This window comes from Globicephala melas, chromosome 5 (assembly GCF_963455315.2).
Source record: "Globicephala melas chromosome 5, mGloMel1.2, whole genome shotgun sequence".
Lineage (NCBI taxonomy): Eukaryota > Metazoa > Chordata > Mammalia > Artiodactyla > Delphinidae > Globicephala > Globicephala melas.
Window position 1 is genome coordinate 1718307 of NC_083318.1, and position 16083 is coordinate 1734389.

Below are 16083 nucleotides of genomic sequence, written 5' to 3' on the forward strand. Positions count from 1 at the left end.
GTGGAGTGCAGAGCATGGGGGACGGCAGGGCACCTGTGTCCGGCCCCCCGGCTCACCATTACTGATCTACTCACCAGCCCAGCGCTGGACTGAGGATAGGGTCATAGAACCACGTGAGACGCTGACCCCCTGTGGGCGGTCTCTGACTGCCTCAGAAGGGAGATGACCACAGCGGGGTGGAAGGAGGCCTCTGGTAGAAACTCAGTTCCTGGGCCTGGTCCTCGACAGCCTCAGGCGCACCTGCCGGCTGGACAGAGGGACAAGCCGTCTTTGCTTTCTCGACTTACTAATAGTCTGTGGAGTTTCTCATCATCACTCAAATTTTACTGTTAAGTGAGAGTTCATTGGGCTGGTTTTGGGTGCTTTCTTAGTGGTAAAACTGCATTTTGAAACAAATGCAGTAACCAGTGGTTCCGAAGGTTTTAAGCATAAGGTCTTTATGTGACTCTAAAGTTGATAGACCTCGATAGAAAAATTAACCATTTTGCAGGTAGTTTCGGGGGGTTCACAGAGCTCCTCAAGCGGCATCACTTCAGTAGAGCATTGCCGTTCCCGCAGGTGAGTCCCGAAAACCTCGAGGGAAGCACCCACCGTGAGAAAATGAGCGGGTGAATGCATGGGCGGGCGGTTACCCTCTTCAGCACCGAGCCTGAGGGGCTGACCCCCGGGCGTCCCAAGCAGCACCCGCCCCTGGCTCACTGAATGTCTCCCCGTCCTCCAGAAGTCCAGCTCCCCTGCCGCTTCCCCTGTGCCATCACTGGCCTGAGCCTGGTGCACAGAGCGGTGCGGAGAGCTGCTGCTGCCCCCCAGCCAGCCAGGGCCAGCTCAGCCTCACCCTCCTCGGCCGGTTAGAGTGCACGCCATCTTACTCAGCTACCGGAAAATAATTTGAACCGTGCTTATTGAGCATAAGCTCTAAGCTCAGAATACAGCTGTTTGGTCAGTGATCTATTTCACTTGGCTTTGCACGTGGAGATGCTCACTTTGGTTTCCAGTGAGACACCACACCAGTAACCTGGACCCTTCCTTCCTCCAGGGGAGACAGCTGAACTCTGGATAACACAGGCTAAATCAAGGTAGAACCTTTTAAAACGCATTGCTGAGTTGGCATGAAAGGCAAGAAGCCTTGGAGGGAAAAACAAATCGAAAGCTGGTGGAATCCTGAGAAAGTCATGTGCTCAGAAGCCAGCATTCCCTCCAAAGATTTCTTCTCGTCCTGGGAGAAAGGAGGTACAGCCTAGGTCCAGCACGTAATGCTGGGACCACAGATGATCACAGCTTCTGTGAGGGGGCAGGAGAGACCCTGCCCACAGGAGGGACAGCAAGGGCCTGTGCCTAGGGTGACCTTGGCAGGGGTGGGGGGCTGTTGATGTGATGTGAAAACCCCCAAACCTAGAAGTCAGTGAGTCGGGCAACACGCAGATCCCCTCTGCGAGCTCACTTCATCCCATGTAACCACTGTACCGTTGTCACACCTGAGAAAATTGATGGTGATTTCTGTGCGCTCAGAAAAATGTCCCAGTTATCTCAAAAATCTCTTTTTGTGTTTGGGGTGTTCAAACCGGATTGAGAACAGTTCACAGATTTATAACAGCGTCTTTCCGGGTCTACCCCGTGATCTGAGCAGGGTAGGAGTTGACAGAGCCGAGGTGAGCTTAACTTCCAAGTCCGTGTCTCAGAGTCTCAGCATTTTTGGACTTGGACGCCTTTCCGTTTAAAAACGGAGAGCCCCAAATAGCATTTTTTGTGCAGATATTATCTATCAATATTTACTGTGGTGAAATTAAAACGGAGAAATTTAAAGATATTCATTAAATCACTTTTAAAATAACAGCTCATTGCATAACATAGACAGCATATCTCTAAATAAAAAAACTGTTTTCCAAAACAAAACGTTTGGTAAGAAGAGGGGCACCGTTTACATGTTTGCACATCTCTTTAGTGTGGCTTAACGGAGGACATATGTGTTCTTACATCTGCTTCTGTGCTCCGTGTATCTTCATAGGTTGTTTTGGTTGAAGTTTTTGAAGAAAATTGGGCCTCCCACAGATATGTATTTGGAAGAATAGTCTAATAGACTTTTCAGTTTGTTGTGGAAATTCTTCTTTGAGAGAATACACCGGAGTCCCAGTGCTTCTTAATGGTTAGCTGCAGTGTAGAACCTGAAACCGGGTCACTGAGCTGAGCCGGCTCTGTTCCGTCACAGTCCACTGGTGTGGCTCACGCTTCGTGTGGCTCAGGTCGTTTTCTAGCATCAGACGTCGGTCATTTTGAAAACACTGGTTCACCGAGTGAGCTACACAGATCTTGCTGAAGATATTCAGTGTCATGTTAGGCAACACGATATTCAATATAAAAAATGGCCTTTGTCACCATCCCTGTGACCCTCCTCAGAAAGATCTTTAAATGTGGAGAAGCTTCAAGGCCACAGTGGCAGATGTAAGTTTTCCAAAGTTCTGATGTTTGCTTGAGAGCTCGGATTTTGGGCTTGGCCACAAGTGGGGTCAGTTGTCCCTGAAGCGGCAAGCCCCCTCGCCGTGCACACTTGCCGGCTCACGCTGTGCTCACTCCCTTAGCCTCTCTGGAGACAGCCCCTCCGGCCCTCCTGCCGCCGCAGGGCCACAGACCGTGTCAGGGCGTAGAGAGGTGTCTTCAAACACATGCCTTTCCTGGGAAATGTGCTCGTGTCCTGGGCATCAAACCAGCCACAGGTTTTCTAATGTTGTACACACTGAAATAAAGCTGGGACCAAAGTTAGGCCTCAGTTCACCTAGGAAATGCCTTCCCAGGCTGTAAGAATTGTGAAATCTGAATTTCCATTTACAAGGCCAGAAGAATCTTGGATCTCCAGCTGTTTCTCAAGCTCTGCTGTAGGACTTGACTGTACACACTTCCTCTTCTTCCAACCCCCAAGCACCTCCCTGCAGGTGAAGTGAGAAGTGAGAGTGGTTTGGGTGGAAGTGCCTAGGCTCAGGCCATCCGGGAGCTTTTTCTTTGGCCTGCGGCTGGGGCAGCACCAAGTCTCCGCCGACCCCCGGGTCTCGTCTCTCGTAGCAGCTGTGGCAGCACCCCCCCCCCCCCGCACACCCCGTGCCCCCAGGCCCAGGGCATGTTGCTCAGCCTCTGCACACTGTTTCTGGCCTGTGAATGGGGCGCGGCAGCACCAAGTTCAGGGTGGCCCACGGGAAGTACTCGCACTACTAGCATGTGTTGTCGTCCCAAGTTGGTCTGAGGTTGTGAAACGAGCTTGGGGTCTGCTGTTTCTCTTGCATGACTCACCTGGAAGTGTAATTTCAGATTTCATAAAAAATGTCAAACATCTTCCTCATAAATCGGTCTTTACCTTTATTACCTTTAGTTAATGTGAGCCCAAATCCAGCGCTGTGGTCCCACCCTTGCAAGTATTGTAACTCAGTGCCCAGGGTTGCTCACAGGCTGGCGGGCAGGGACTGTTGACTCTGTCCCAGAGATTGACAGGGGAGACCAGGCAGGCCCTCGGCTCTCCTGGACGCCTTCCCTGGACCCTCTGTCATCTGGCTGAGGGCCTAGTCTGGCTGCTGCCTTAGCTCCTTTGTCATGGAGACAAATCATAAATCAGACCGTCGCCAATCCTCTGTCCCCTGGGGACTCGCGGCAGTCAGGGACCTGCTGCGCTAGTCTCTGTGTCCTCGTGCTGGCACAGCGCCTGTGCAGAGTGGTCTCTGCTGAAGTGTGTGACACATGTCCTTTCCTCACTGCCTCGGTGGCTATGTCATTATTACAAGCACGTTCTTAAAATTATGTGCTTGTAATCAGGCCTCATTCCAGGCCTTGGGCCTAGTTTTTCGGTTCCCAGGCCCTGGTCTTCTGCCCCACCCAGCTTTCCTGTATCGTAATTGCTCCGAGAGATGCTGCGTGTGAAACAAGAATGATAAAACTTAGACCTGGGAGGCACTGGTGTTTCGGTTAAACGTGCAGTGAGGACAGGCACTGGGAACGTTGCCAGAGTCAAGGGCTTGAGGCTCCCTGCAGGTGCCACAGATGCCCTCCTGCAGGTGCCATAGATGCCCTCCTGCAGGTGCCATAGATGCCCTCCTGCAGATGCCATAGACGCCCTCCTGCAGGTGCCATAGACGCCCTCCTGCAGGTGCCATAGACGCCCTCCTGCAGGTGCCATAGACGCCCTCCTGAAGATGCCATAGATGCCCTCCTGCAGGTGCCATAGATGCCCTCCTGCAGGTGCCATAGATGCCCTCCTGCAGTTGCCATAGATGCCCTCCTGCAGATGCCATAGGTGCCCTGCCGAGTCTCTGTGCGGGTCTCGAGTACAGGCAGAGGGCTGCGTGCAACTCGAGAGCAGGTGTGCGTGCATGGTAGGGCAGGAGCACACGTGCTCAGCAGCGTCTTGCAGGTGTGTGCTCACCCTGAGTTGCTCGTTCAGCCCCTCCGTCCACTGGTGATCAGGGCACAGAGCAATGGGATCTCCACGTGTAGATCGTGTCCTGACGTCTCCAGGTGTCATAATTTCAGCTCAGTTGGGCTACACAGTAAATAGGAACAGACCAGTACATGGGGCGGCATGCGTCACCTGTTCAGAGGGGACTGGAGTGTGATGCCCAGTGAAGCCTCTCCAGACCGTCCGTCACTCAGGTGAGGAATGTTTCCCCAGGTGCGAGGCGATGCGCCACGAGTAGTGTACGTGTGACTGACAGATGGACGTGTGGGTTCACACACGCGTGGTTGCGGCCAGAGCTGTTGAATATGAACGCTGCACGTGGGGAGGTCGTGGCGCTGTCTGCCCCGGTCACCCTGTCCTCTCTGGAGGTCACTCGCTGTGATGGCCAGAATGCTTCCAAATGTTCAAAAGTTGTTGTCGAAAGTAACTGATGAGGTTGCCCATGTTTAGCAGGGAAAGAAAGAGCTGACCTTCCCCGCATTGTCACTAGCAGGGAAGTTACTGTGTCTGTCAGAACGGGAGACTTCTCGAGACAGGTGCGGAAGTGCTTGTCCTTCGGCATCAGAGGATTTGTGTGCGTTTACTCAAGTTGTTTGAGAGGTAGGGCTTGCAGTACGTTTGGGAGGCATGGCTATGAGAAGTGGCTGCTGGCCGTGTACGCTGGTTTCTCTCTTCTGTCCCCTCATTGTGTGCATCTCGCCACCCCTTTGTTTTGTGTCGAGTCATTTGGAAGGGAGGCTGGATGCACAGGGAGTAGCAGCCCCTCATGAGCAGAATGTTCTGGGCCTGGACAGAGGATGTGGGTTTGGGGGCGGGGGGAGAAACCCTTCTGGGAATTTTTTAGTCTTTGATTGGATGTATCTTCTGTGTATCTATCTCACTAGGAAAATGAACACTTGAAAAAGTTCCAGGTTACGTGGGAGCTGCACAATAAGCACCTCTTTGAAGATCTGGTCTTTTCGGAGCCACTTCTCCAGAGCAGCCTGCCGGCACTGGTGTCGCAGATCAGGTACTCGGTCTTCACCTGCATGTGTCCTGCTGGCGTGACGGCGTGCTCCTGTCCCTGGGGTGCAGCAGGTGCGCACCTGAATGCCACTGCAGGGGCAGTTCTTGCCAGAAAATTACCGGGCTTGGGGAAAATACAGTTTGGTTGAAAGCTCAAAACCCAAAGAGTAATACGATTGAACTTTAAAATAATAAACCCAGTATCATTGCTACTAAGGTTTAGCATCACAGATTTCTCCTGAATAAGGAAAAGCTGCGGTAAACATAGCAGTTCACTTGACAAGTCCCAGGCTTTGCCAGGTGGCTGTGGTGTGGTCTGTGCTGGGGCACTTGGGGGGCCGGGGGAGGGCTGGTGGTGTTAAGGGGCTCTGGGGCGCTAGGGGAGGTATTAGACACGCTGTCAGGTCTCTCAAGCATTCGCTCCACATCGTGGCTCATGGCTTGGGTTCTTCTTACTGCTGTAGAGCTTCCGTGGGGCTTCATCAGGTGTGCCAAGCCCGGAGTCCCAAGTATAGCCTCAGGTCGCTTGCCCTGGTGAGGGGGAAGGGGAAAGTGCAGCCGGGGGTGTTTGCTCCGAGGTGGCTTGACAAATTGGGCCCCTCCTTGGATCTGCTGTCCCTGTGCTAGAGCGCCAGGTGTGAGCTACCTCAGCCCTGCAGCGGGTCATTTTGTTCCTCATCTGCTTACCACCTGTGAACAGATTCCCAGGCTGTAGACGCATCATAGAACAGCACAGACTGTAGTCATCTTGGTTTAAAGGTCCACACCAAAATATGGTTGGGCCAGATTCGCAAAGAAGGGGAATTATTTTTACGTCAGTATATTATTGTTGTAGTTAACTTACACAATAGTCACCTATTTTTTTTTTCTCTTGAAATCCATGTTTCAATCCAGTCTTTGTTTCCTGTATTCCTAACTCCTATTTGAGGGGTCCTAGCTATTCCCACTTCTCACCCTTACCTCCAGAGCAAGAATAACCTTAAAAGCAGCTGGGGAAGGAGGACTGGGGCCAAGGTGGTCAGGACAAAGAGTTACTGGTGTGGCCCGCACCCTGCTTCCAGCAGCTCCCGCACCACTCCGACAGCGCCGTTACGTTCCATGGTGGGTGCACAGAGACATGCGTGTCCTGTACGAGTGTCCATGTCTCCATGAGACGTGAGCGACCCTCATGGAGATTGTGCCCAGTTACGATGCTCAAATCCAGCAAGAGCACTTCTTATAAAAAGACGTGCATCTTGTGTGTGCGTGGGGGGGGGGTGGGGGTGGGGTCCTTATAGCAGCATTCCAGGGTATTTAGCCTTGTTTTTTCTTTTTCTGGTGAGCCAGGGAGTTTGATGGGCCTCTCATCAAACCATGGGTGGGTGGCAGAAACCTGAAACGTGTTGTAGAACCCCACTTTTTCCTGTGCCCTGGCTCTGGATTTCTCATCTTGTTCGTTGTGAATGGTGGTCAGTCTCCAAAGATCAGCAGTGGTTTAGAGTCTTCAGTGTTAATCCTGGGGCCAAGCTGCAGAGTTGCTCCCAGGAGCGGGTGAGGGACAGGGTGCATAGAGATGGGGATGGAAGCTGGGGAGAAGGCAAGCAGGGCGTTCCCCAGGAGTCTGGGGCGCCAGAAGGAGCCATTCCTTCAAGTTCCCCAGGGGACACCTTTGTTGGACCCAAGAACAATTCAGATTTGAACTTCTAGTTTACAGATACCTAGTTAACAACTCCTAAAAATTTTGTGACAACTTATATACAAACACTACCCCCTAAAGTGATAACTGTGTCCGTGGCACACAAAATCCATAGTTGTGAGTATCGTAACACTGACACTTTGTCTCTGGGCCTGCATTTTGTTTAACTTTATTATAAAGTAAAATACAGATACAGAAAACTACACAAAATAAATGTAAGCTGAACGGATTGATAGCAGGTGAACATCCCTTAGCCCCAACCCAGCGTGCTCGCCTAGAAGCAAGTCCGTCTGCATGCCCCACCGGGCCCAGGAGCCTCGCCCAGAGCTGTCGCTCGGTTGTCTTGCACAGCGATCCTGTGACTCCCTTTCTTTATTCTCTCTCTTTTTGTTTTTTTTGGCCACACTGTCCGGCATGCGGGATCTTAGCTTCCCGACCAGGGATCAAACGTGTGCTCCCTGCAGTGGAAGCGTGGAGTCTTAGACCACTGGACCGCCAGGGAAGTCCCCCGTTCTTTATTCTCTTATTACTCATGTGCATTTTCATAGTCTTGCCTGATTTTTATTTGCTGTCGTTTTTTTTTTCTCTTTTTTTAAATACAAATGATCTACCCAAAGGTTGACTTCATTCAAGGAACTGACTTAATTTAGGAAAGTTATGTCTCTCTGCTTTTTAACAGCTTTATTGAGATAGAATTCACACACCATATAGTTCAGTAGTTTAAAGTGTACAATTCAGTAGCATTAATTACATTTATAACATTGGGCAACTGTCACCACTATTTCCAAAACTTGGATGTCACCCCAGATGGAGACTGTGTCACCGTTAAACACTGACCCCCACTCCTGGCCCCTTTTTCTCCCTGCCTTTTGAGATGCTTTAACATGCAGGCCCCACCCCTATCCACTTTCCCTCACAACTTACCCATTAAGGAACCAGCTCCGTTTGTCGTGTAGCGATGCCAGGGTCTGGTTCCTCCAGCAGGCCACTCACTGTCTGTGCTGCCTGAGAGTTCGTGTGAAACCAGAAGCTCTGTCCGAGTCTGCTTCCATCCCTCTGGCAAGACCAGGAGCCCCGTTGTCTCTCCTTATTTGTTGTGGTGGTTTTAGTAGCTATTGCCCAATTTGGTCTTTATTTTAAGTATATTGATATATTCATTGTTAGGGGAATGTTTAATTAGGCTTGTAAGTAAACGTACCTGAACTGATTTTATCTCATTTTCCTTATCACTTATTGTTTCACATAGACAATATTCATAATAGATATTACCAGCTGTTAACTGTCATGTGTTTGCAGAGTGAATATGTAGGTAGTAACCTGTCTGCTGACCCATTGATGCTGTTGACCCTGAGGACACTTTCTGCAGTCTAGCAGCTCCCTGTTTCCTCTCTGGACTCCAGCCCTGTGCCTACAGCTTGTGCTCTGAGTGCCCCACCACAGAAGTCCCAGGACCCCCGGCTGCTTTGCCCTCCACTGGCTCTAAGTAGAGTCTGCGCGTAGGACAGGAGGGGAGCGGTTCTCACCTCAGGCAGGAGCGGGGGAGAGCATGAGTCCCCTCCGCCTCCACCCCAGTCTTCTGGGTGGCCTAACGGGCAAGGTGGGGTTTGCACGAAGAGTGGAAATCAGCTTGTGACAAGCAGGGTTGCAGAGGCAGGGGTTGAGGAGAAGACCGCTGCCTCGTGGGCTGCCGTGCTCTCAGGCCTGGAGGCACCCACGTGCTGGGTGGAGCCAGGGGGGCCTCGAGAGGCCCTGGATTCTGGGTCTTGAGGACTTCTGTTTCCTGGGGACAGCCTCGGTGTCTGAGCCAGCCCCATCACCACGTGGGTCGCGTCGTGCCCTTTCCTGGCTCTGGGCTTTCCTGCACAGCTTTTCAGTGACCTTGTTTTCCGCGTGCTCCCTCCTTGAAGTGATGGAGCCGGTGTAGACGGCTTCGGCAAGAATGAGTCCATTCGCACGATGTGCGTCTTTGTGCAGTGGTCACCAGGGTGGAAAGGAAGGTGTCTGCACCCATGGAAAAGTTCTTGTTTTTAAATCGCTGTTGTTTATTTTCATTATAAAATTATTAGATTGTCATTGCAATACAATTCTGAAAGCAAAGGAAACCCTGAAGAGGTAGGTAAGGTAGGTACCATAAACAACTGGGTGCTGCTTCCAGATTTTTTCCAGTGTCCACGCCTCCCACACATGTGCATCTTTACACGTGGTGACGTAGTCCTTTCCTCACTTAACATGGGAGCATCTCCATTTCAGAACATGTGTCTGTAAATGCATGTGTGTCTGAGTCTGAGTGTGAGCGCATAGGTGTAACTTAGTGTGTGGTTAGAAGGCGTGTCTGGTGTGGTATCACTGATCCCAGCGGGTCACTTCCAGTTCTTTCGTGTGAACAGCAGCGATTATTAAGCCCGCGCGTCATCTTTGTGCTCGTCAGCGATTATAAACGTGGCCTTTGATTTTGAAATTCTGTGTTATGAGGTCTTTATCACCATTGCTTTGGTTCAAATGTTGACACGTTTAGGTATTAGGAAAAGGAACGGTGTCTGAAGATAACCTGCCTGTGAGCCTGCACCCCTCCCCCACTCTCCTTCTCTCCCCTGCCACCCTCCTCTTGAGAAGCCCAGGTGTTTACCTCTATTTGTGACTTTTGTTTTCTGTTTAGTTTCTCGTCTGCCATCTTACCATCTTTCTTAGCAAGATACACAGAGTAAATGAAACTATGATTATATTTTTTATTGAACTGAATTTCCTGTTTTACTTGATTTGAAAACCAGGTCCAAATTTTGTATTTCTCATTAAATGTTTTGTTCTCTCTGTGTCAGTGAATCTCAGTAGGGAAAAACAGTTTACGACCCCACATCCAGTGAACTGAATCTCTGGCCCTTAGTCTTTGTAGAACAGCGTGACTCACCACTCATTTTTTTCTTAGGAGCTGTTGCTTCCTGGAGCGTCTTCTCTAGGCCAGACTCTGTCGTGGGTGCCTGGGCTGTGTGCTTAACTCATCCCGCACAGCAGCCTCGTGGGGTGTGTGGTGGTGCCCCACTTGCCACCTCGGGAGGGGAGATGATGGCCAGGGTGCTGAAAGGCCTCTCTCCCCAGGCTGGGGACCACGACGCACGACACTTGCAACGAGGACACGTACAGCACCCTGCTGCAGCGGTACCAGCGCTCCGAGGAGGAGCTGCGCGGGGTGGCCGAGGAGTGGCTGGAGTGCCAGAAGAGGATCGACGCCTACGTGGACGAGCAGGTGGGTGTGCACCGCTGGGACGGCCGCAAGGAGCCCACCGCGAGGCGCCACGTGCCCAGGGGAGGGGTGCGAGCGGGGGCTCCCAGCTGCTGTTGCTCCGGAGGGGACGCCCAGCCATGCCCGCAGGGTCAGCTGCTGGTCAGGTCCCTGCTGGCCTGGGTACAGCCACGGTCACGGGCACAGGCTGCTGCCCAGACTCGGTGCTGCCGGCGGGGGCCTCTGAGGCCTTTGGAAACGGCTGAACCTTGCCGTGTCAGGACCCGTTTACTGAACACTGGCCACACGTGAGCTTCAGAGCCCATTCTCCCCCCGTCCCTAAGCATGTCGAGCGGGAGTGCAGACACGAACACACACGGCTGTGCTGGGCAGGTGGTCTGCAGGGGTGGAGGAGGGTGGAAGGCAGGCGCTGCTGTGGGGATGGGGCCCACGGGCAGGGCTTCCAGCCGGCATCCCGGCCGGCCAGCCCGCCTTTCTAAAACCCCCAGGAGGGTTGGGCAGGGGAGGCGTTCAGCATGGATCTTTTCCAGGGTACTGCAGGGTGTGAGGAGTAATAAGGGAACAGTGACAGCTCCGTGTTGTACTTTTGAGGCTGTAGGAAAACAGAACCTTGGTTCTGGCGTAAGGCGGGTGCTGGTGCAGTCTGCCTGGGATCCTGGGTGCCGCCTGGCCGCTGGCTCTGACGCTTCGTCTCGGCATTGCCACCTGAGCGTGGTGAGGGATTGGGAAGAAGGAAGGGGCAGGCGTGTGCCCACGTCACTGTTCGTTCCAGCCTCACTCCGTGTTTCGTGTGGCAGTTCTCCCTCTGCAGCCTCAGGGACCGTTACTCTAAGTAGTCCCTCATTCAGAAGCTAGGGGAGCGGTTCCGACCATATTCTCCCGCGTGATCCTGGCCTTCCCCTCTGTCAGGTGCGCCTTGGCAACGCGACAGCTCGGCGCTGTTGAGCTGAGCTTGTCTTGGGCAGGTGGCCCCGCCGGCGCCATGCGCTTGGCCTCTTCCACAGTTGCTGCACGTGTAGCACGTGGCCTCGGGAGCCACTCTGTGCCTGGCCCACGCTCCCCGCTGTCCTGGGGCCCCCGGGGCACTCGAATTCTCCAGCTGTGGCTCGTTGCTGACCACTGACGCCTCAGCTTCGGCCGCTGTGGGGGCAGGGCTGGCCCCAGGTTGCGTGACTCGCCTGAGGCTGGCAAATGTAGGCACGGGGTCAGGGAGCCGTGCATCCTCCACCTGGACCTGCAGCCAGCTCGGCCCCTGAGGCCTGTGCAGCCAGGCGGCCGGCAGCTGAGTCACTCCGAGGCAGGGGAGCAGACAGCTCCCTCCCCCCTGCCGCCTGCGCGTGCACCAGCCCGTTTGCAGGAGTTTGCTGTCCGGGCAGCAGAGGGCACAGGCGCCCGGAGGGGAGACTGCTGCAGGGGACGGGGGCTGTTGCCTGTTCCTCGGGGTGTTCTGGACTCAGGTCCTGCGGAGGACCCTGAGGGGCATTTGGCGCCAGGCCCTGCTCCAGATTGGTTGTGAGCCTCATTCAAGCCTTTCCCCTCCCTGGGCCTTACTTAGTCTCCCACTTGTGAAATGGCAGGATCAGATTAGATGACATTTTGGTTCTGTTTGAGCCTTTGCATTATATAATTCTGAATCAGTTTTGTGTGTGTGTGGTTACTAAAAAGCAGGACCGCAGTAAACAGTCCCTTGTGTTCTGAATTGAGCTGCACCGAGCCGGTTACTGGGTTACCTTTAGAGGAAACCCCACATCAGTTAAGTGCGGTGGTTTATCCAGAGTACAGAGGAGAGGGGAGAATTGGGAGCCCTGGTTTCCCGGGACGTTGGGGCATCAGTTCTCTGTGCAGGAGGGACCTTCAGAAAAAAGTCAAAGACTAGACGCCAGCCTCTCGCTGGCTGAACTCTCGTCGTCGGGGTCCAAGCTGACGATAGAAGAAATTTGATGAGCCATTCTTGCTTTAAAAGAACGAGTGATGTGCGAAGGCTTCTCAGGGAGAGAGACGTGTGAGAAACAGGAGCTGGTCTGGGCTGCTTTGTGGGAACTCACGAGGTTACGCCACCTGCTAAGTCTCTGTCCTGCCGTCTCGGCTTACAGGAAGGGTGGATTGCATCAGGTCACGGAACCCCTGTCCCCAACATCAGGCTGAAGAAAATACCCCCTGTCCAGCAGACTGAGGATGAGTCTGTCCTCACCAAGGGTTGCTGCTTACACTGGCCTCAGTTTGTCTTCAGGGTCCCTGGACTAGGAGAGGAGGGAGGACACCCTAGAACCTCACAAGCCATGTGCCGCGTCCCCTGAGAACCTTCTGGGTCCGTGTGGGCAATAAACTGCTGCAAGGACAACAGCAGACAGTCTGTCCAGACGGCACCCCCATCAGTGTTTGCTGTGGGCCTGGACAGTGACATTGGCAGCTCTGCCTTGGGCCCCTCTGCCACCCCGTTAGTATCTACAGTAGTAACAGACGTGTAGAGAGAAGCTGGGTCCTGGCGAATCAACTGGAGGGCGGATCAGATGCTGAAACGTTGATGGGCAGCGGTAAACAGACTGTCACTTGGAAGCCTGTGCTGGGGAGGGTCCTAGACAGAGTTCTGGAGTCCAGATGTGAGGGCTGCGCTGTCTGTCCTCAAGGCATCTACGAACAGGCCAGACCCCAACAGGAAATGGCAGTGCAGCCTCAGGAACTTGGGGCAGCCCCTGTCCTCAGTGCTGTGAGGAGGTCTGGAGAGAGAGGCCTCCAGCCCAGCGATTGAAGTCTGACCCCAGGGAGAAACACAGGAAGACAGAGCTGCCCCCTCCCTGTGAGAGGAGACGTGCAGAAGTGAATTGACAGCAGTCTTTTTTTTTTAATTATTTATTTTAATATTTATTTATTTGGCTGCACTGGGTCTTAGTTGCAGCAGGCGGGCTCCTTAGTTGCGGCTCTCTGGCTCCTTAGTTGTGGTATGTGGGCTCCTTAGTTGTGGCATGTAAACTCTTAGTTGCGGCACGCATGTGGGATCATCTAGTTCCCTGATCAGGGGTCGAACCCGGGCCCCCTGCATTGGGAGCGTGGAGTCTTAACCACTGCACCACCAGGGGAGTCCTGACATCGGAATCTTAGATGTGGCTGGAGTAGGTGACCTGTGAGGTCCCCTGCATCTCTGGCCCTGACAGTGGGGCTTGTTGAACTTTGTGTTTGATGCTGAGCACTACTCGGGGAGTTTGCAGAGTTGCGTAGTGGCAGTGGGGAGACGCTCATTCGTGAGTACAAGTGCAAACGAAGGCCTGCGGGCATGTAAGCAGCGCTGGTCCTTGTGTCGAGCAGGGGCTCGCCGTCTGTCGCAGAGGAGCCTTCAGTCTGGAGTTGATCTGAAGGGGCTTCCACTGCAGCTGGTGGTTCCTTCTGCAGAGATTGGTGCCATGCGCTAGAGTGGGGGTCTGATTTATCCCTGACTTTTCCATCATGCTGTGTCAGTGTAAGCTTCTGATGACAATCAATAACTTGTGATCTTATTTAGATGATTTCAGAAAAACGGTGTAACTAAAATGATAATTCAGGTGAAGAGAAAGAAGATAAATGGTGGCTTGCTGTGCAGTGTGCTAAGCACTGTGCTAAGCAGTAACCTCCTTGCTGCGAGGAATATAATAATCAGGAATATAATGCACAGTGTTATCACTGCTATTGTGATAAAATGGGGGGGTGTAAAAATAGCAACATACATGTTGTTTCTAAAAGGAAAATACGGTCTTAAAAAGTAAGACTGAAAGCGAATTTGTTTCTTTAAAAATACTTGTTCTTATAGCTATAAATGTTTACATTAAAAAAGAAAGATCTCGAATCAACAACCTAACTTTGCAACTTGTAGAAAGAAAAAAAAGATAAACTAAATCCAAAGCTAGCAGGAGGAAGGAAATAATAAAGATTAGAGCAGAGGTAAACAAAGACAGAGAATAGAAAAACAGAAGAGAGAATCAGTGAAACCAGAAGTTGGTTCTTCAAGAAGAACAGCAAAATTGGCAGACCTTTAGCTTATGGACTAAGAGAAAAAGAAAAAAGACAAATTACTAAAATCGGAAATGAAGTAGGGACATTACTACCAGTCCTACAGAAATGAAAAGAATTACCAGAGAGTACTATGAACCATTGTACACCAACAAATTGGATAACCTAGATGAAATGGACAAATTCCTAGAAACAAAGAACCAACCAAGACAAAATTATGAAGAAATAGAGGATCTGAATAGTTACTAGTAACTAGTAACTTATAACTAGTAAGGAGATTGAATCAGTAATCAAAAATCTCCCAACAAAGAAAAGTTCAGGACCCAATGGCTTCAAAGGTGAATTCTAGCAAACATTTAAAGAAGAATTAATACCCATCCTTCTCAGACTTTTCCAGAAAACTGAAGGGGAGGGAACACTTCCTAACTCATTCTATGAGGCCAGCCTAAGTCTGATACCAAAGCCAAAGACACTACAAGAAAAGAAAACGACGGACCAGTGAGTGTCCTTTATGAATATTGATGCAGAAATCCTTAACAAAATACTAGCAAACAGAATTCAGCATATTTAAAGGATTATACACCATGATCAAGTAGGACTTATTCCTGGAATGCAAAGGTGTTTCAAGGTATGAAAATTGATTAATATAACATACCACATCAACAAGGAAAAACCACATGATCATCTTAGTTGATGTAGCAAAAAGCATTTGACAAAATTCACCATCGTTCATGATTAAAAACACTCAACAAAATGGGAATAGAAGGAAACTACCTCCATATAATAAAAGCCACAAGTATAAAAAACCTATAGCAAACATCATCCTCAATAATGAAAGATTAAAGTCCAAAAGGGAGGGGATATCTGTATATGTATGGCTGATTCATTTTGTTGTGCAGTGGAGGCTAACACAACATTGTAAAGCAACCATACTCCAATAAAAATTAATTTTAAAAGAAGTGAAAGTTTAAAAGAAAGCCTTTAATCCTCTGAGATCCGGAACAAGGCAAGGATGCTTGCTTTCACCACTTCTATTCAACATAGTACTAGAAAATCTAGCCACAGCAGTTAGGCAAGAAAAAGATATAAAAGGCATTTAAATTGGAAAGGAAGAGTAAAACGGTCTCTGCAAATGATGTGATCTTATATGTAGAAAATCCTAACGACTCTGCAAAAAAAAAAAACTGTTAGAATTTAAAAACTGTAAGTGAATTCAGCAAAGTAGCAGGATACAGAGTGCACACACAAAAATTAGTTGCATTTGTACAAACAAACAGTGAACAATCTGAAAAGGAAATTATGAAAACAGTTTTATTTACAGTGGCATTGAAAAGAGTAAAATACTTAGGAATTAACTTACTCAAGGAGGTGGAGGACTTGTACAGTGAGAACTACAAAACGTTGCTGAAAGAAAATAAAGAGGGCACCAATAAATGGAGGCACACTCCCGTGTTCCGGGATTGGACACCTTAACACTGTGGGAACGCCAGCAGCACCCAAAGTGGCCTACACATTCAGTGCAGTCTCTGTCAGAACCCCAGCGATGTTTTTTGAAGAATAGAGAAACCCACCCTAAAATTCATACGGCATCTCAAGGAACTCAGAATTGCCAGAACAGTCTTGGGGAAAAAAAGCGCAAAACTGGAGGCTCACACTTTTGATTTGAAAGCTTACTACAAAGCCACAGTGATCAAAGCGGCGTGGTATTGGCATAAAGACAGGCATACAGACCAGTGGATAACAGTAGAA

The 16083-nt window shown here is 50.8% G+C and overlaps 1 protein-coding gene across 3 annotated transcripts in view; it reads left to right on the forward strand.

The window, feature by feature from the left end:
* Nucleotides 1-16083, forward strand: part of FAM193A (family with sequence similarity 193 member A) — a 173043-nt gene that overhangs the window by 102830 nt on the left and 54130 nt on the right. For all 3 annotated transcript variants that reach the window (XM_030876723.2, XM_060298893.1, XM_030876726.2), the window contains exons 6-7: nt 5320-5444; nt 10209-10356. In XM_030876723.2, the coding sequence (XP_030732583.1) occupies nt 5320-5444; nt 10209-10356 (273 nt within the window). The remainder of the gene's footprint in view (nt 1-5319; nt 5445-10208; nt 10357-16083) is intronic.